The 15,851-nt window shown below is 42.4% G+C and overlaps 1 protein-coding gene across 1 annotated transcript; it reads right to left on the reverse strand.

Moving 5' to 3' along the window:
- Positions 1-578: 578 nt before the first annotated feature.
- On the reverse strand, positions 579-3,543 carry myct1a (myc target 1a). Its single transcript, XM_080454208.1, has 2 exons — positions 3,240-3,543; positions 579-2,148 (listed from the first exon to the last, which is right to left on the reverse strand). Exons 1-2 carry the CDS (start codon positions 3,292-3,294, stop codon positions 1,598-1,600), a joined length of 606 nt encoding a protein of 201 aa, XP_080310334.1. The 5' UTR covers positions 3,295-3,543; the 3' UTR covers positions 579-1,597.
- Positions 3,544-15,851: the final 12,308 nt, after the last annotated feature.

Below are 15,851 nucleotides of genomic sequence, written 5' to 3' on the forward strand. Positions count from 1 at the left end.
TTGGATTCATATTAATGTGTATGTTCAGACATTTAAACACTGAAACCGTCAATACTTAGTAAACTTGACATTTCACCCTGTACTTGGTCTGCTCTTTTTCCCTACACTAAACCTCTTTGCCGAAAATAGAGGATCTACAAGCTCGTAGATCTGCTATTTTTGGCTAAAGTTCTCGTCCGAATAGGGATGCTAGGTTGAAGTGGTTAATGTAAAAAAGATATCCTATCACACAAAGATTTGGCAGTCCCATTGTGGTAACTCTGAGGACCCCCTGGGGGTTCCGGACCCCTTGTCTAGAGCTACTATTGAAGTTTTGTACACCCACAGACGTAGTTGCTGGTGTGTTTTACTATCTGTGTTGTTTTTCCTATGAATGAGGGCTGGTCTTCCTGTCTTTCTGTGACATATTACATATTACAGACAGTACGATGAGGATTTGTTTTTACTACTTCTTGGCACAATGTCCCTGACCTTTACATTTCACTTGAATGAAGGAATTTCCTCCTCAGGATAGGAAACGGTGAACTGTCAGGAAGGCTATGAACATGGTGTTTAGTCCAAATATACATTTATTTTTGCAAACAAAGGTCATGTCATGATTAATTAAAATAATTTACGCTCACCGTTTACTGCAGTTTTCATAATGAACAAACCAATGACAGAACCTTCATCACTTTATTAATTTTAACTTATGAGCACAGTTTAGCAAAAATCCAATCAAAACAGTCCATCCAAAGAACACACACACACACACACACACACACACACACACACACACACACACACACACACACACACACACACACACACACACACACACACACACACACACACACACATTGCATTGGTGTGTTGTGATTTTAGGACAATATCATACAGACAGTCATATTGCTTGTTTGCACCATTCCCCTTTCTCTTTATTGTCATATGGTTAGGTCTGGACATTCAATAGGAACAAGGCAGAAGCCAAGTTTACTATATTATCTCACATAATGGATGTCCAGCAAATACAGTAAAACGTTTTTCTTTTTAGCTTTTTAGTGCTAAATAATTCTTCTAATATAATCACAGATTCTTTGCAAGCATTTTTGACTGCCACCATTAAATGCTGATGAATAAATATAAAGAAGTAGTCATTTGTGTTTACAAACATCCATCCAGAAAGAATGGTACTGTAGCATTGGACGTATAGCTTTGATGCAGTACATGTTTCAACTTTCAAATGACTAATTATTAGTATTTGTACTTAGTATTCAGTGGTTGCAGGTGTGCTCATGTCAGCATCCAATACATAAAAACAAAACGGGACAAAAAATAATTTAAGAACATTTTAGATTTTTCATTTATATGTAACTTGTAACTTCCTAACAACTTTTCACATCAACATTTTGCTGTGTCTATGAGCAGGGATCAAAAGTGAGTGTCACTAACCCCATTTTTTCAACCTAACCTAACCTCACCATGTGTATGAATACAGTATGGGTTAGAAGATTTCAATTTATCCTCCATAATCCAACATTGGCAATCCATTAACAGCCCTCATACGGCTCATACAGTTTGTCAGTCTCAGCCCTTAATGTCGGGTGTCCTGTCCCCCTCATGTGCAGGTTTCCTGATAAGCCCTTATTATACTCTCGTAAGCTGGAGGAGGGGTCTGCGTGGCATGAAAACCCCTCAGACTACTATTGCCCCAGAAGGACTCTGGCCTTGACGGATTGGTAGTTGGCGTGGTGGCTGCCGCGTGAACTGAACCAGCAGAGGTGGTTAGGGTCGGGGTCCGAGGCAGCGTGGTCTGGCTCCCCTCCTCTGCCTCCCTGGCTATTTGGCTGCACTGTAGGAGAGGGTGGAAGGTAGATGCTCTGAAGCTGGATTTGCGGCCCAGTGGATCGGCCTGGTCTGGGGAGGAGGCCTGGCGGTGGAAGCTGAAGGCTGCGCTGACCAAGCTATTGTTGCTGCGCCGGTCATAACTGCTGTTGCGGTTGAAAGGTGGGCGGCCGCGAGGGGAGGCGCGAGACTGGCGCGGGGGTCGACGGGTGATGCTAGCAGAGCCTGCTCTGCGTCGGGACATCCAGGTCAGGACCACATAGACCAGGGCTCCCAAGACAAGGCCCACCGCCATAGACACACAGAAAGCAATGATCAGAGGTACTACACAAGGAGAGAGAAAGATATGTAAAAAGTTATGTTAATCATCTGTGAGGGATAACTATAAGAACATTCTGGCCAGTGGCTATGGACCCTTATGGTGTGTTTATTATTTTCTAAAGTCTATATTTGTTTTTTGAGTACTATCCTCACTGTGAGGGATAAGAGCTCATTAAAAGTCAGTCATTTCATACAAGCATGTACAATGCAGTTCATCCCCTAGAACTGGATTTTTCATCATCCCCTGTCGGGTGGGGGGAAGAGTTTTAATTAAAATCCACAACGTTGCCAAGATTGCAGAGACCATCAGTTATAACAATTAAACCAAATGGAGCCCGTCCAAGAGTGTACAGTATTTGCAAGATGGTACACAGAAAGATCCCTGGTGTTAATTTAACTCAGAAGAGTGTACAAATAGAACCAAATGGACCCTTCAGTTTAAATAACGATGTAGTTTGCTATGTAGCCAATGACAAAATAATAACGGGTCTTCCTCTGTGGTGTTTACCAGAGCAAGATATTTTGAGACCGCAAACTGATCAAATCTCTAGACCCAGTAAATAGGAATTGACTTTTTGTCTCTCAGTTTCTCTGCCCAGGAAGCGACAGTCCCAACATGTGTGTGCTCGTGAGGAAAAGAGAGAATGCAGCAGCGAAGACAAATCCCACTGGCCCACAGCCAAGGAAAACAAATGAATTTCCTTTCAATACAGTTACGTTTTATAAACTGTAAGCATAGTTTGCTACCGCTCCACAATTCCATAGTTTTTTCCTTTTTTTCCTTTTTTTTTTCTCTTTTTCCCTGAGTTTGGGAAAGGGAAAAACAGACATTGGTCAGAGATCATCTGGAAATGACATTTGGGTAAAGTCAGGAACAGTAAAAGTAGCCTGCATGCATATCATTATAATGTCGACTTTTTTGAGTGACAAGTCTCGTGTTCTACTTAGTTTGTATTTTTTCTATAGAATTCAAGTCTACAAAATGTGTTTGTGAGATCCATAGAACCTTGCATTCCCAAGAAAATAAGTGGCAATTAAAGAAGCCACATGAAGGAGAAAAGTTGAAAGAGACAGAGAGTTTCAAAGGAACTCACCGACATCAAAAGACTGAAATATTTCCATAAAGAGATTTGTGTTGTTTTCGGCCATGGTTTTCTCTGCTCTGTCAGAGAAGAAAAATAGAGATTGTTACGCATCCAGCCTTCTCTCAGCCTCTCTCCTTCAGTCAATCCTGTCTGTCTGTCTGTCTCTCTATTCTTTTGATGTATGCTCCCTTCTTTCTATCTCCCGTCTATCCGAGTCTGTCACTTTCTCCCTCTTTCCTCCTCCCCACTTTCTCTCTTTCTCTCTCTCTCTCTCTTCTCTCTCTGAGGGAGACTCAGCCCAAAGGCACACAGGATTCCCTCCAAGGCTAGCTCTGGCCGCTCTCTTGTTTATGGAAGCGGAAAACTTCACTGTCACGTTTCCTGCTTTTCAGCTCGAAATTAGCAACAGGACCCGCTTATCTATCCAGGACAGAGATCCTGGAGGTGGGGGGAGAAGGGGTGTTGCTGTAATCACTTCCTCTCCCATCATGTCCTTAAGGTTGATTAATGTGAAACAGTATCACCCCCCACCCCCCTGATCTCCAGCTTTCGTCATGGGACAGTCCTATGCCCTCTCAGATTTTTCCCCTTCCTTTCCATAAATGATAAACATTTAAGTTGTTCTTATATTCCACCCTTACACCACAGACACCACAGGCGACAGCTTAACCAGGAGCCAAAGCAGCAATTATAACCATGGGCCTGTGAAATGGAACCTCGAAGGCAAAACGTCAGCTGGCATTGATGGTGGCAATAAGCTTTTAATAATAACTTGTAGCAGTGTATAAAAATAATACTGCGCTTTGTTTCATTTTTTGAAACGTCTTGTGGATACGTGGATATCTGAGCCTGTTCTGATTTCCAGCGTCTTTGTTGGTAAGCTCAGTCTTTCCACAGTGTCTGCCAGGTCAGTGGTGCCTGCATTGGACGTCTGGCCCGGTCTCACTTGGAGAAGTCCAGTAAAAACACTGAGTTTGATAAGATAGAAAGGCAACATGGCTGCTTTACAAGTGCCCTACAGTCCTGTCATTTTCCTCTTTGATATTGTGTCTCATAGACTTGTCAGCTTAAGTTACAATGGTTAACAACAAGGCTATCTGTATATTAGTCATTCCCTTAGCTGTTACATTATTTTACACTGATCCACTGCCTGCTACTCTGTTCTGCAAGGTCATCAATGCAGGCGCTAGGAAGGATGTTAAGTGTTCATATTGGAATGCAGTTGAACAGAGGGGCTTTGTGGCCCACTTGCCCCCTCTACACTGTCTTTTTTTTACCTCTAGAAAAGCTGGTACATGGCATATTCTTTTATATATATTATAAACCCGATCCTGACCTTACAATCACTGAAGACCTTATTGGTATTTTCTTAATGTTAAAAATGCCCCAAAATTATTTGATACAACTTCTAGCTAATTGATTTTCAAAATAGATTCTTGATCAGAAAATTAGAAACCACCACTCACAACACAGATTGACTGCTATGGCCTAAGCAAAGACTTCCTTGAATTGTTTTCCCTACCGTAAAACCCATCCAAAAGTACCAGCAAACACCCATTATTCTGAGTCATACGGTATGCACTACCATTGTGTCCTGTTATATCACAGAATGTAGTGAACTGGGCTGGTCCACAAACAGGTGGAGAACACATTCTTTAAGAGAATATGTTTGTATTTTATAGCTGAAGTTCCAGGCCAGCATTGTTACAATGTGTTTGGGCAGAATGGTGGTTCATTATAAGGCATAACCTCCACAGCAGTGGTATGATAAGGACATTTATTAATTAATAGGCTGCAATAAACGGTATACTTTGTTATTGCTTTTTTATAGCAGATGTTTTTAATCCTGCTGATGACTTACCGTATGGTTAGATTTACAGATTGTATCAGTCTTCATGATACATATCTCCACTTTTGTTGTTTTTGTTTTGTATGTGTTTATCATTTTTGTTAGTCTGTAACCATTAGCATCTTAAATTCCACCTGTCATCATTCTGTTGGAACACTTTGTAGTAGTTTCACTATTAAACAGGATGCTCCTTACAAATAGCAGAGGGTAACAGTCATTGCATGAGTTTGTTCAGCTGTTCTCTTTTTGAACAGTAGATGGGGTTATACCCCTAGTCACATAAAACATCTTCCATTATCGAGTCTGCAACAGTTTTTTTTAAGTGGGCTCTTCCAATATGCGTCTGACCCACCAAACCTATAGGGCTAGGCTGTAGTGGTCTATATGATGATGCAATTACTTCTAGGATAGTATACTAATCTGAGGGTATGTTTTATATATTTCCAGGTGAAATTCATGTAGGGTAGACTCCCTTTAATCCTGCATGGGTAAGTAGGTAAGGGGCATGAAATATGATTTCAGACCAATATTGCAATATCTCTTTGGCGCTGTGCCATTTGTCATTTTGCTATCGTGGAATGTCAATTTTGACATGCAGGTTGACAAGGGTAACTTTTTAATAAGATTTTATAAAACTGCTGACTGCGGACTGGGAAGATTACCGCAATGGCGGGCTTTGTCTGCGGCACCAGCTCTCTGGGTCTGTGCCGATAAGATAAGACGGATCTTTAGGGGTTGGCTACAATACTCAAAGCATTCCCCTTGACCCATGTAGTAGCCTCCTTTTTTCTTTGCTCTCTCCTCTCGCTTTCTGCAGCAGACTCTCTTTCCAGCTGAATCGGCCTGGTCCTGGGGGGCTCTGGACGGTAGAGGTCACCCCAATCCGAGTCGTGTAAAAATGTGGGAATCAGCAGTCCATTCCCACTGCTGCAGTAGAGATGTAGCAGGCTGTTCCAATTCCACGTCCCACTGTACTGTATGCACACCACAAGTTAAGCCACTGATTCTGCTATCTTAAACACAAATTGCAGGGATATAGATACATTTGGGTGAATTGAATTGTTGATTTTATTGCCTTTGCATAGACTGGACACATAACCCTCCTCTTATTTATACATGTCTTGACCACGATCCTATTAATTTTGAGGAGAAAAGGCATACTATAGGTAGTCTGTGTGGCACTGTGTGGCAGTGGTATGTGCCAGGTGTGGATTAACTGTAGCCTACTATCGTTTGTGATCTTACAGGCATTCTTATTCCATAATCAAACATACATACCAAGAGCATCCCTATATTTATACCCCCCCCCCCTTTCCCCCAAGCCCCAACTACTTTGGTTAGCCTAGATTACCCTGCATGAGGGCTTCAGACGACTGCCAGGACAATGTAGAAATGCAGACAGACGAGTCTTGACTACAGAACGTACAAGAGTGCTCTGTTACTATGGGTGGTGGTGCATAGTATGTGATGCGATGTAAATCAAGGCCAAGCTATGTGCTGTGCTTTGTGCTATATGCTGTGCTTTGTCATTCCCACTCGTTTTCATTCTCGATGGTAATGATTTAATGCCAGAAATGCCATAACATAATCTCAGCAAATATGCTGTGAAGGCACACACAGCGCACAACTCCCCTGCGTATTTCTGCATTTGACTGCATTTAACTTGTTGTTACACCAAAACAGGTTTTAGGACCTGCAATCAAGTCATCTTTTATCTTTTTCATCTCCACACCTCTATGATGGGGCTGCAGCCAGACCACCATAGTGTACATTTTCAACACCCCTAGTAAGAGCTCCCCTGAGATGATGAAAGGACTTGCCTAATGGGATTACACATTGCGATAAGTGCTGGTGCATCACACCTCCCTCCTGCATCTCAAGCAGCAGCATCGATCTGATCTGTTACGGAACCGCCAGAATATATAGAGAAATTTGCAGCCATGTATTAGTTCCACCACTAGACTAGAGATAAGAGTTGGTTACTGTTGGTTCTTGGCTTCTGTAGCTGTTGTTTTGTGTAGAGTTTATAGCCACTCTAGCAGCGGGACTCTAAGGATAGCTTTGTCTGTCTGCTCTGTCTGTCTGTCTGTCTGTCTGTCTGTCTGTCTGTCTGTCTGTCTGTCTGTCTGTCTGTCTGTCTGTCTGTCTGTCTGTCTGTCTGTCTGTCTGTCTGTCTGTCTCTGTACTCTGTGCACCTTCATGAATTCTAGAGCGGTGGTTGTCAAAGTGTGGCCCGGGGACCCCCAGGGCCAGGGGTCCTTGAGGGGGTTCCAGGGGGCCCCCAGCAAAAGTGGTTTATATGGCATAAAATCAGTTTAACCTCTATAACCCTATATACATAGGCTATTTGAAAATAGCCTATCTACAAGCTCACAACGCATCACGATGCGACGCATTGTGAGCTTGTAGATCGACTATTTATAAAATATCTTGACAAAAATAAAAAAATTGTATAGGGTCCCTGGCACAAAATGTTTTCAAATGGGGGTCAGTGGCCAAATACAGCTGATAGGCTTCCAATTTGTAATTTGGTCCTTGAAAAAGTTTGAGAACCACTGTTAATCTAGACTAGAGGATGTCCCCTAGTTATTTTGGTGACTCCGTGGCTTTTCCTCTTGCATCCAAAATGTCCACTTGCACACATTTCAATTCCAAACAAGATAGTATCTTGAAAACTGCTGGGTAGATTTCTATGGAATTTGTTGTGCACCTTCATGCTCTCCAGACAATGCTGATTTTTATGATCCAATAATGGCTCTTTCCAGTAGCGCCCCCATTAGGCAAAATGTTCCAATTGCACACAGTCAAAATCAAATGGGCAGATTGCCATGAAACCTGCTGAGCACATTCATGCACCCTGGAAAAAACTATTTGAGTGGGCCCCATGGCATGTAATCTAATGCCACTTGAGGCCAAAATATCAACTTTTCACACAAGACATCTCATCATCTAATATAAATATTCCAGGATGAACCCTGCTGATTTTGGTGACCCCATATATTTTCCTTTAGTGCCTGTACGAGCTGCTAGTTTTACACTGAGGATTACTTTTAGGGCAGCAACTATCGATTAGTTTCTTAGGAATTATCCTATTGATTACATTTTCGATTAATTGAATAATCGAGAAGCACGTTTGAAAAATATTTTTATATTCATTATATATCAGCAAATCAATTAACCACTTAAGCGTTAATTTGTACTTCATCACACAATGGTATCGTATAAAAATTGCCGATCTACAAGCTCACAATGTGTCACATCACGACTGTAGATAGGCTATTTTCGCCTATAAAGGCCTATCCAAAGGGGATCGATTATTAATCAATTATATATATTTAAAAAATCTATTAAATCAACTAGTTCCATTAACGGTTGCACCCATAATTCATTTTGTTCTGAAAATGAATGAAACTGTCAACACAGATGAGGTGTCCTACTGCAGTGGATTCCTTTCTAGGCCCCCCACACACGCACACGCACACACACACACACAGCTCTTTATATAGTGCTTACAGAGGCATCAATGGGTATGACAGACAACCTGGCATCCGATTGGTTGCTATGTCTGAGGGAGATGCAGGAGAAGTTCCTTCTGATTGGACAGCAGGTGGCAGTGCAGGCAGACCAACAAGCTGTCCTGACTGCAGGAGTGAGAGGCTGAGGAGGGGAGGGGAGGGGCATCAGCACACACACATGCACACACATCATCCCCAGGGGAGGAGCTTAGAGAGAGTGAGAAGATTGCAGGCTGCTGCTGCTGCAACAGGGATGGCTTGTTCAGGGGAGCACAACATCATGGGCATGACTCAGACTCCATAGCCTGCAGTCAGTCTGAAGACGCAGAGCTACTACAGCCAAACTTGATTTCAGATCAGAGGATGAGATCACTGCCCGGGTGACCGGCTGGAGTCGGGACACAACTTGAGTGACCTCGGGACAGCAGCATGGCATCACCCAGGCACTATGCGCTCTCTGCCAGGGATATTGCCAATGTGATGCAGAGGCTGCAAGGTACAGAGCGTATAGACTGCTTACTCATTCACGCTGCTCCACCTTAGTTTGCAGTGCTTTTAAAGGTGACCCAGCGCTTGGCATGACACAGCAAAAATGAATCCTGAGGGAAAAACATGTTACCGTGATAGAATGCTTGACTAAGATCTTCTCCACATTCTTATTGCTGTGTATGCGTTGTCTGCAGAGCACCTGAGTGCAGTTCATTTGCCTTTGATTGTGCATGTGCGGTATGGGAAGGACATAACTGCATGCGATATCCAATGTCATGCCATGCAGTATTCAAGTACAGAGTGGGTAATTTTAGATTGCAGTCAATAATGCTGTGTCTGGAATGCAGGTCCTATCTATGGCTAAAAGCACAATGTGCTTTAGTGCTGAAGGTCAAGTTTTGGTTGAATCTTTGTTCATGATGGCAGATGGAAAAATGTGTGCGTGTGTGTGTGTGTGTGTGTGTGTGTGTGTGTGTGTGTGTGTGTGTGTGTGTGTGTGTGTGTGTGTGTGTGTGTGTGTGTGTGTGTGTGTGTGTGTGTGTGTGTGTGTGTGTGTGTGTGTGTGTGTGTGTGTGTATGTGTATCTGTCTGTCTGTCTGTCTGTCTGTCTGTCTGTACCCACGTGTGTGTTTTCAGGAGTGTGTGTGTGTGTGTGTCCATGTTTGTGCATGTGACTTTGACCGAGGATAAACACATTAAAGTTGGTTGGATTTGTGTTTATGGGGTGTCCTGTATCTGCGAGAGGATGGGTGAACAAACAAACGAGCAAATAGCACAGGACTGTATTCATTTGAGATGTTCTTTGGTGAATTTCCATGGGTGCACATGTACGTGGGCACGCATACAGTACGCACAGGGGGGATAGACAGGGATGCAGGCAGAGGCTAAACTAATCCCCAGAGGAGCTGACAGGATGAAGTCTATTGCTCCCTCTTAACTGTGCTGCACCAGCAGGACTGTGTGCATCTTATTATGTCTTTATTGTGGATGTGGACGCCCTTATCCTCAGCTTACTGCAAATACTGCATGCATAACATTCATTACAATGGCATTATCAGATGTTTACACTCATAAACTTGACCCACATAGATGACTTTCTATCTATATCTATACTCTCATATCTTGTAATTACTTTCTTATTTGCGTTCTCTCTTGACCCACGTAAAGTGTAATAGATGTATTCCTTTTGTTGCCTCCATTCAAACCTCCGCTGTGTGGACCAGTGTGTGGCACTGGCTCACGCCCACCTATAATGTCAGAACCAGATTGATTGCACTTGGAAAGTAGAGGGAGAAGTCAGGTGACACTGGAGCGGAGTTCCAATATGGCTGCTCCCGTAGTGCCTTATGAGGTGGCAGTTTCTGTTATAGCAGAGAACAGCATCATCAGCCACATGGTTTCTCTGCATCACTCTGCGCAGGTGTAGCTACAGGCATTTATCATAGCTACACTCTGGTTCAGCTGATCTTAGATGACTCTCCATAGGTCTGTGAAAGCAAATACTTTATTTATGAAATGCTAAATGGTCTGTCCACTCTCCTGAATATTATTTATTTATTGAGGCAGACGGTACACAGTAAAATCCAGTGTAAATGTTTACATGGACAGCTGAGAGGGAGACAGTTTAAAGGGGCACATGAAGAAGTCCCTAGGTGGGATATAAAAAGGTCAGCATGGGCATTTGCTGACTAAACCAGTGCATCATCAAGGATGTATTTTCACACATTTTACAGTAGTATGTCTGTGTTGTAATCAGGATAAGTGTTCCCTTTTGTAAATTTGGTATAACGTTTACATAACTTAATAACAGCTATGGTAAAGCCCCATTAAAACCAAAGAGCTATGCCTGAAGGGTGCCACAAAGGAGCCCATTGTTTGTGGATACATTCTGCTGCCAGGACAAGTCAGGACATGATATTAGGTGTAATTAATGTAATTTTTACCTGTGTGGTGTTTCTTCTGAAAATAACATCCTGATTAGCTACTGTGGGTTGGGGTGTATCTGTTCGACACAAGCCAGTGAAACCTTTATCTAGTTTCACCATACTGTCTCCTCATAGTTTATTGTTGGTGCCTTGTGGTATGCAAGCTTTTCAGATAAGAAAAAATCTTGTTGCTACAGCCATCTTTAGAGGCAGATAGAATGAAGGTGTTTTGTAGAGATATTGCATCAACCCTGTTGACAGTGACCTCTATGCAGCTAACAGTCATCAGGAAGATGCTGGGTCACTGTTGCCTCTACCAACATACTCCCCAGCATTGTCATAGCATGTTCTTACTGCACTTCACTTTGATCAGAGATGGACTATATCTGACACACTTCCTGTAATTCGATGAGATTTCAATCAATTTTCCAAATGATTAAGTATCAAAGCTTTGTGTTCTGTCATACAGCACTTACATGTACGTACGTATGTTCTGCTCATAATAGAGGGTTAATATATATATATATATATATATATATATATATATATATATATATATATATATATATATATATATATGTTAATATATGCTTCTTATCCACTTGAACCCTAATCTCTCAAGAACAGATTCTACTCTGTGTTTGGATCTGTCGGGGGGGGGGGGGGGGGGGGTTCGTCATAACGTGTACGCACTGACCTACAAGTGGGCGTGCCTTCAGATCAGGAAGCAGGCCGCGCTTTACCCAATCAAATGTAGTGGGCGGGATTTACTGTCTGCTCTGCTTCCCACTAAAAACAAAACCGAAACTCATTTAACAATAGTGTCCTCGGAGCAGACAACCACGGAAAGATATTCACATTTTAACTTGCTCTTTCATCATAGAAACAAGTGGGCTTATAACCAAAACGATCCATGTTCTCTGGGAGAAGTGGTGTTAGTGTTCCGTGTAGAAATATTGTTAGTGGAAATGAAAACATAGTCGCACCACCGGAAGTGAAAGGCTGAAGGCAGACCAAAACCCTGGTTTCCTTGCGCACGAGTGCTACGTCGACCTCCTCCCAGAGCCAAGTGAGATAGTAAAAAAACAGCAGAGGGCGCTGTTTTTCCTTTTCATTTGGCGATGGGTTCCCAGATTGCTTGAACCCTAGCATCCCTATTCGGGGGGGGGGGGGGGGGGGGGGGGGGGGGATAAAAAGTAAAAAAAATAGATGATCTACAAGCTCACAGCGTGTTGCGCTGCGATGCGTATATTGGTTATTTTAGACGAAGACATTTGGTGTAGAGGAGGAAAAGAGCGCACTAAGTACATAGGCAACTCATGTCCAGTTTACTAAGTATAGAGGGTTTAAGTGGTTAATTAAATCATCTGCATTTGTTATTCAGTGTTTTCCTGCGCAGAAACTAACAACAACATGCATACATGTTCATGGTATAATTGCCTTGAGATCAGCTGCATTTGTTCACATTTTAAGGGGAAATTTGTTCCAATGTCATTTTCTCATCACCTGTGAGTTAAATTTAGATAACTTAACTCCATTTCCTGTTCATCTTTTCAAGGGCTGATTCGATTTGACACAGTTATTACATTTCCTGTCAAGAGAGGACAGTGTTTTCAAATTAAAGGTACATTCCAGATATGCCTACCATGAAATGATATGAGGTTTATTTCTTTTTAGGCTCAAATTAGAAGCTTCTAACTGCTCAATACAACATCAAAACAATCAAAACTTTTGCCCCAGTTTTTGGGCTATGTTTTTCCTATCCCTTCATTCTTGTCTTATTGTACCTCTCTGTCGCAGGGAAAAACAGCAATTAGTGACACCATATGGCAGAGAATGCCGAGGCTTGCTTTGAACGCCTCCCAGCCTGAACTCCTCCATATGCTGTGGAATGTGCCTGTTTGTTGTTTCTCATTAATGAGAAAAGCGGTCCATTGTTTTTTCCATTTCCATTTCTCACCTGTCTTCTCTCCGTTGTGGGCGGATGTGGCCACGCTTTCTCACTAATGCCGCCAGGTTTTGGCGTCTGCTCAGCTGTCCAGTGGGCAGGCTTGCTAAATCTTCTGCGTAGGTGTGCTTTTCACTTCATTCTGTGCAATCCTGCATTTGACTGACAATCAGTTCATAATAAGGAGGACTATCCATTGTAGCTAGGTAGATGTAGGCCCTTTAGAAATAAACTCCATTCTCTGTTTGTTCAGTCTTTTACGCTGTGTGTTGTTTGAACAGTGTACTTTAGTTGGCATGGCATATCACTGCAGAAGTAGTACATCTATAAAGACCTAGATGCTGGAATGCGGTTCCCTTTCTCGTAAGCCTCTGCTGATGTCATTGAGTTTAGGTAGGAATGCGGAGCAGGAGACTATAGAGGGCAGGAGATGGTTGCAGAGGTGAGGGCATCTGCAAGACATCTGCAACTCACTGGCTACTGAACAACAAAACAGTTCCACATTGAGAGAAGGATATAATTTAGAAAGGCAGAGAAAAGACCAAATGACATGAGGTATGGAGGGGGGTGTGTGGGAGGTGAGAGAGCACCCTCATAAACAGTTTTTAAGCTCCTGGTGGCTCCTGGGACTGGCGCGAAACCTCAGGTTGGCATGGTGCCAGAGTGACATCCGGTTGCCAGGGGCGACATCACAGTCCGGCCGCAGCCAAAGAGGGCCCAGGCAGACGGTCACCTTGAGCGTTGCCAACCCCCTCTATGGTTGTGACATGCCCATTTATCGTGTGCAGCTCTGGACACTGTGCCTGACGTGCACACACACAGTGTTAAAAATAGCCCTGATGCATCTTTTTTTCTTCTTCATCACACCACTGGGAGTCAGCAGTTTAGCCATGCAGTTTAACAGACACAGAGCAAGACTTAAGGGCCCCCCGGGCCTATTAAGCTGCAGCCATTACTCTACATGGCCTCAGAACCGTAGCACGTCGTCTAGGGCCAGTATGGGTCATGTTTTATTCTTATGCATAATTTTCTTGTGATTCCAGATTGTGTTTGTGACACATTGCCATAGCTGTGGTCGAATGACCGCCAGAATGGGCTATTGTTTTTACCCTTTGGCGTTATTGGCTGTGTCTGGTTCAACTTCTGTCTCTGTAACAGAATTGTGTGTGTGTGTGTGTGTGTGTGTGTGTGTGTGTGTGTGTGTGTGTGTGTGTGTGTGTGTGTGTGTGTGTGTGTGTGTGTGTGTGTGTGTGTGTGTGTGTGTGTGTGTGGCCTATATTGACAGTTCCTATATATTGCTGATTAGATTATAATCTCTAGTTAGTATTTACCTGCTTATCAGAGATGGTTCAGTTGACACATGACTGGTCTCAGACACGAGGGGTTCCGTCTCTACAATACAGGGGGTGGGGGAAGCTGCCAATCATTCTGTGATTGATCACACTTTGGAAAAGGTCAGCTATATATCTCAACATGGCGTTGAACCTAAACACACATAGGTTCTTACTTCTTATAATTAGTTCAAACCAGATTTTATACAAAATATTGCTTTCTTTTGGCATTTGCTAGTTAGCTAGTAAGTAAGTAATTAATCTTGCATTGTACATTACCTCTAGTGATTATTGTGAAAAGTTTATTTAAATTGCCTTTAATGCTAAAAAATAATAATAGATATTTAGCATTTACAGTAAATGAATTAGAGTAGATACAATGGCACACATCAAAAAGACCACACAAACAAAGACTGGGTGCATTAATTCTGCAACAACAGTCGGGAGGAAATGAAGGCTCCCCACAGTGTCAGAGAAAAGGAAAAATGTCCATACAGAAACAATGCGATGCTAAATGAAAATGTGTCATCCGTACAAGCATCTAAAAAATGCATCATAGGCCTATGCCCACACATTCTCTCTCTCTCTGCAGCATGTGGGTTGCATTCTCTTGCTTGACCTGAAATTGACAGTGCAACAACACATCACAGATTTCATCAATGCAGAAGTATGACAATTGTACACACGTTGGCACTTTATGCCTGTAAAATAAAGATATCTAAATTGTTCCATTAACTTTAAATTAGTTGTCAATATAGAGTTTACCTAAGTTTAAGCACTAGTTTTGACCCACAGTGGAAAGGATGTTCCCAAGAAAGCTTAGCTCCCTCTGCATTTCAATTAGATATGAGTTGATGTCTGTCAGATTGAAGAATCTGATATGGTTTTGATGGACATACAGAACAATGGTCCGAGCAGATAACTCCAAACACCTGAACTTATGACCCTGAGAGACAGTTAACCCTTGCCTTTAATACACTGAATGTTGCTCCCTTATCTTTCACACACCTCTATAGCTCTCTATTGTGATAGAATGGAGAATGTGCCTGTGACACCCTATTTTGCAATTGAAGGTTTTGAAATAAAGGTCAGGGGGGCATGCTTTGACCTCTGAGAGATCAGGTCCCCCGAAAATGTCCCATTTCCAGCAGACCGGCTTGCAAATAATTCTCAGTTTATCTGCTGGAAGGACACATAATGTGCTGTTTACTGTTTGATAAAATTGCAGGTCATTTGTTGTTCACCAAAATGTATAAAATGTTGACATTCATGTCACTCAATCTACACTCAATCTATTATTCTGTGTTACAAAATGCACTCATCTGTACAAAGGCAAAAATAGACCAAAGTATTTACAAATAGTATTTGACACAGGTCCCTTAGGCCAATATTACTTAGTTTCTATGTGAATATGGTCAATGGATATGCTGGATGTATAGTAATGTACTATGTTGGGACCCCCAAATGGTTAGGGCGCATACAACATAGACTCAAACACAAGCTGCCACCTGACTAAACAAACCTTGTTCCCTGCATTTAATACCTAAAGAATGCCAGTCTCCAA

The sequence above is a fragment of the Gymnoscopelus braueri genome (assembly GCF_963280865.1).
Source record: "Gymnoscopelus braueri genome assembly, chromosome: 16".
Taxonomy (NCBI): Eukaryota; Metazoa; Chordata; class Actinopteri; order Myctophiformes; family Myctophidae; genus Gymnoscopelus; species Gymnoscopelus braueri.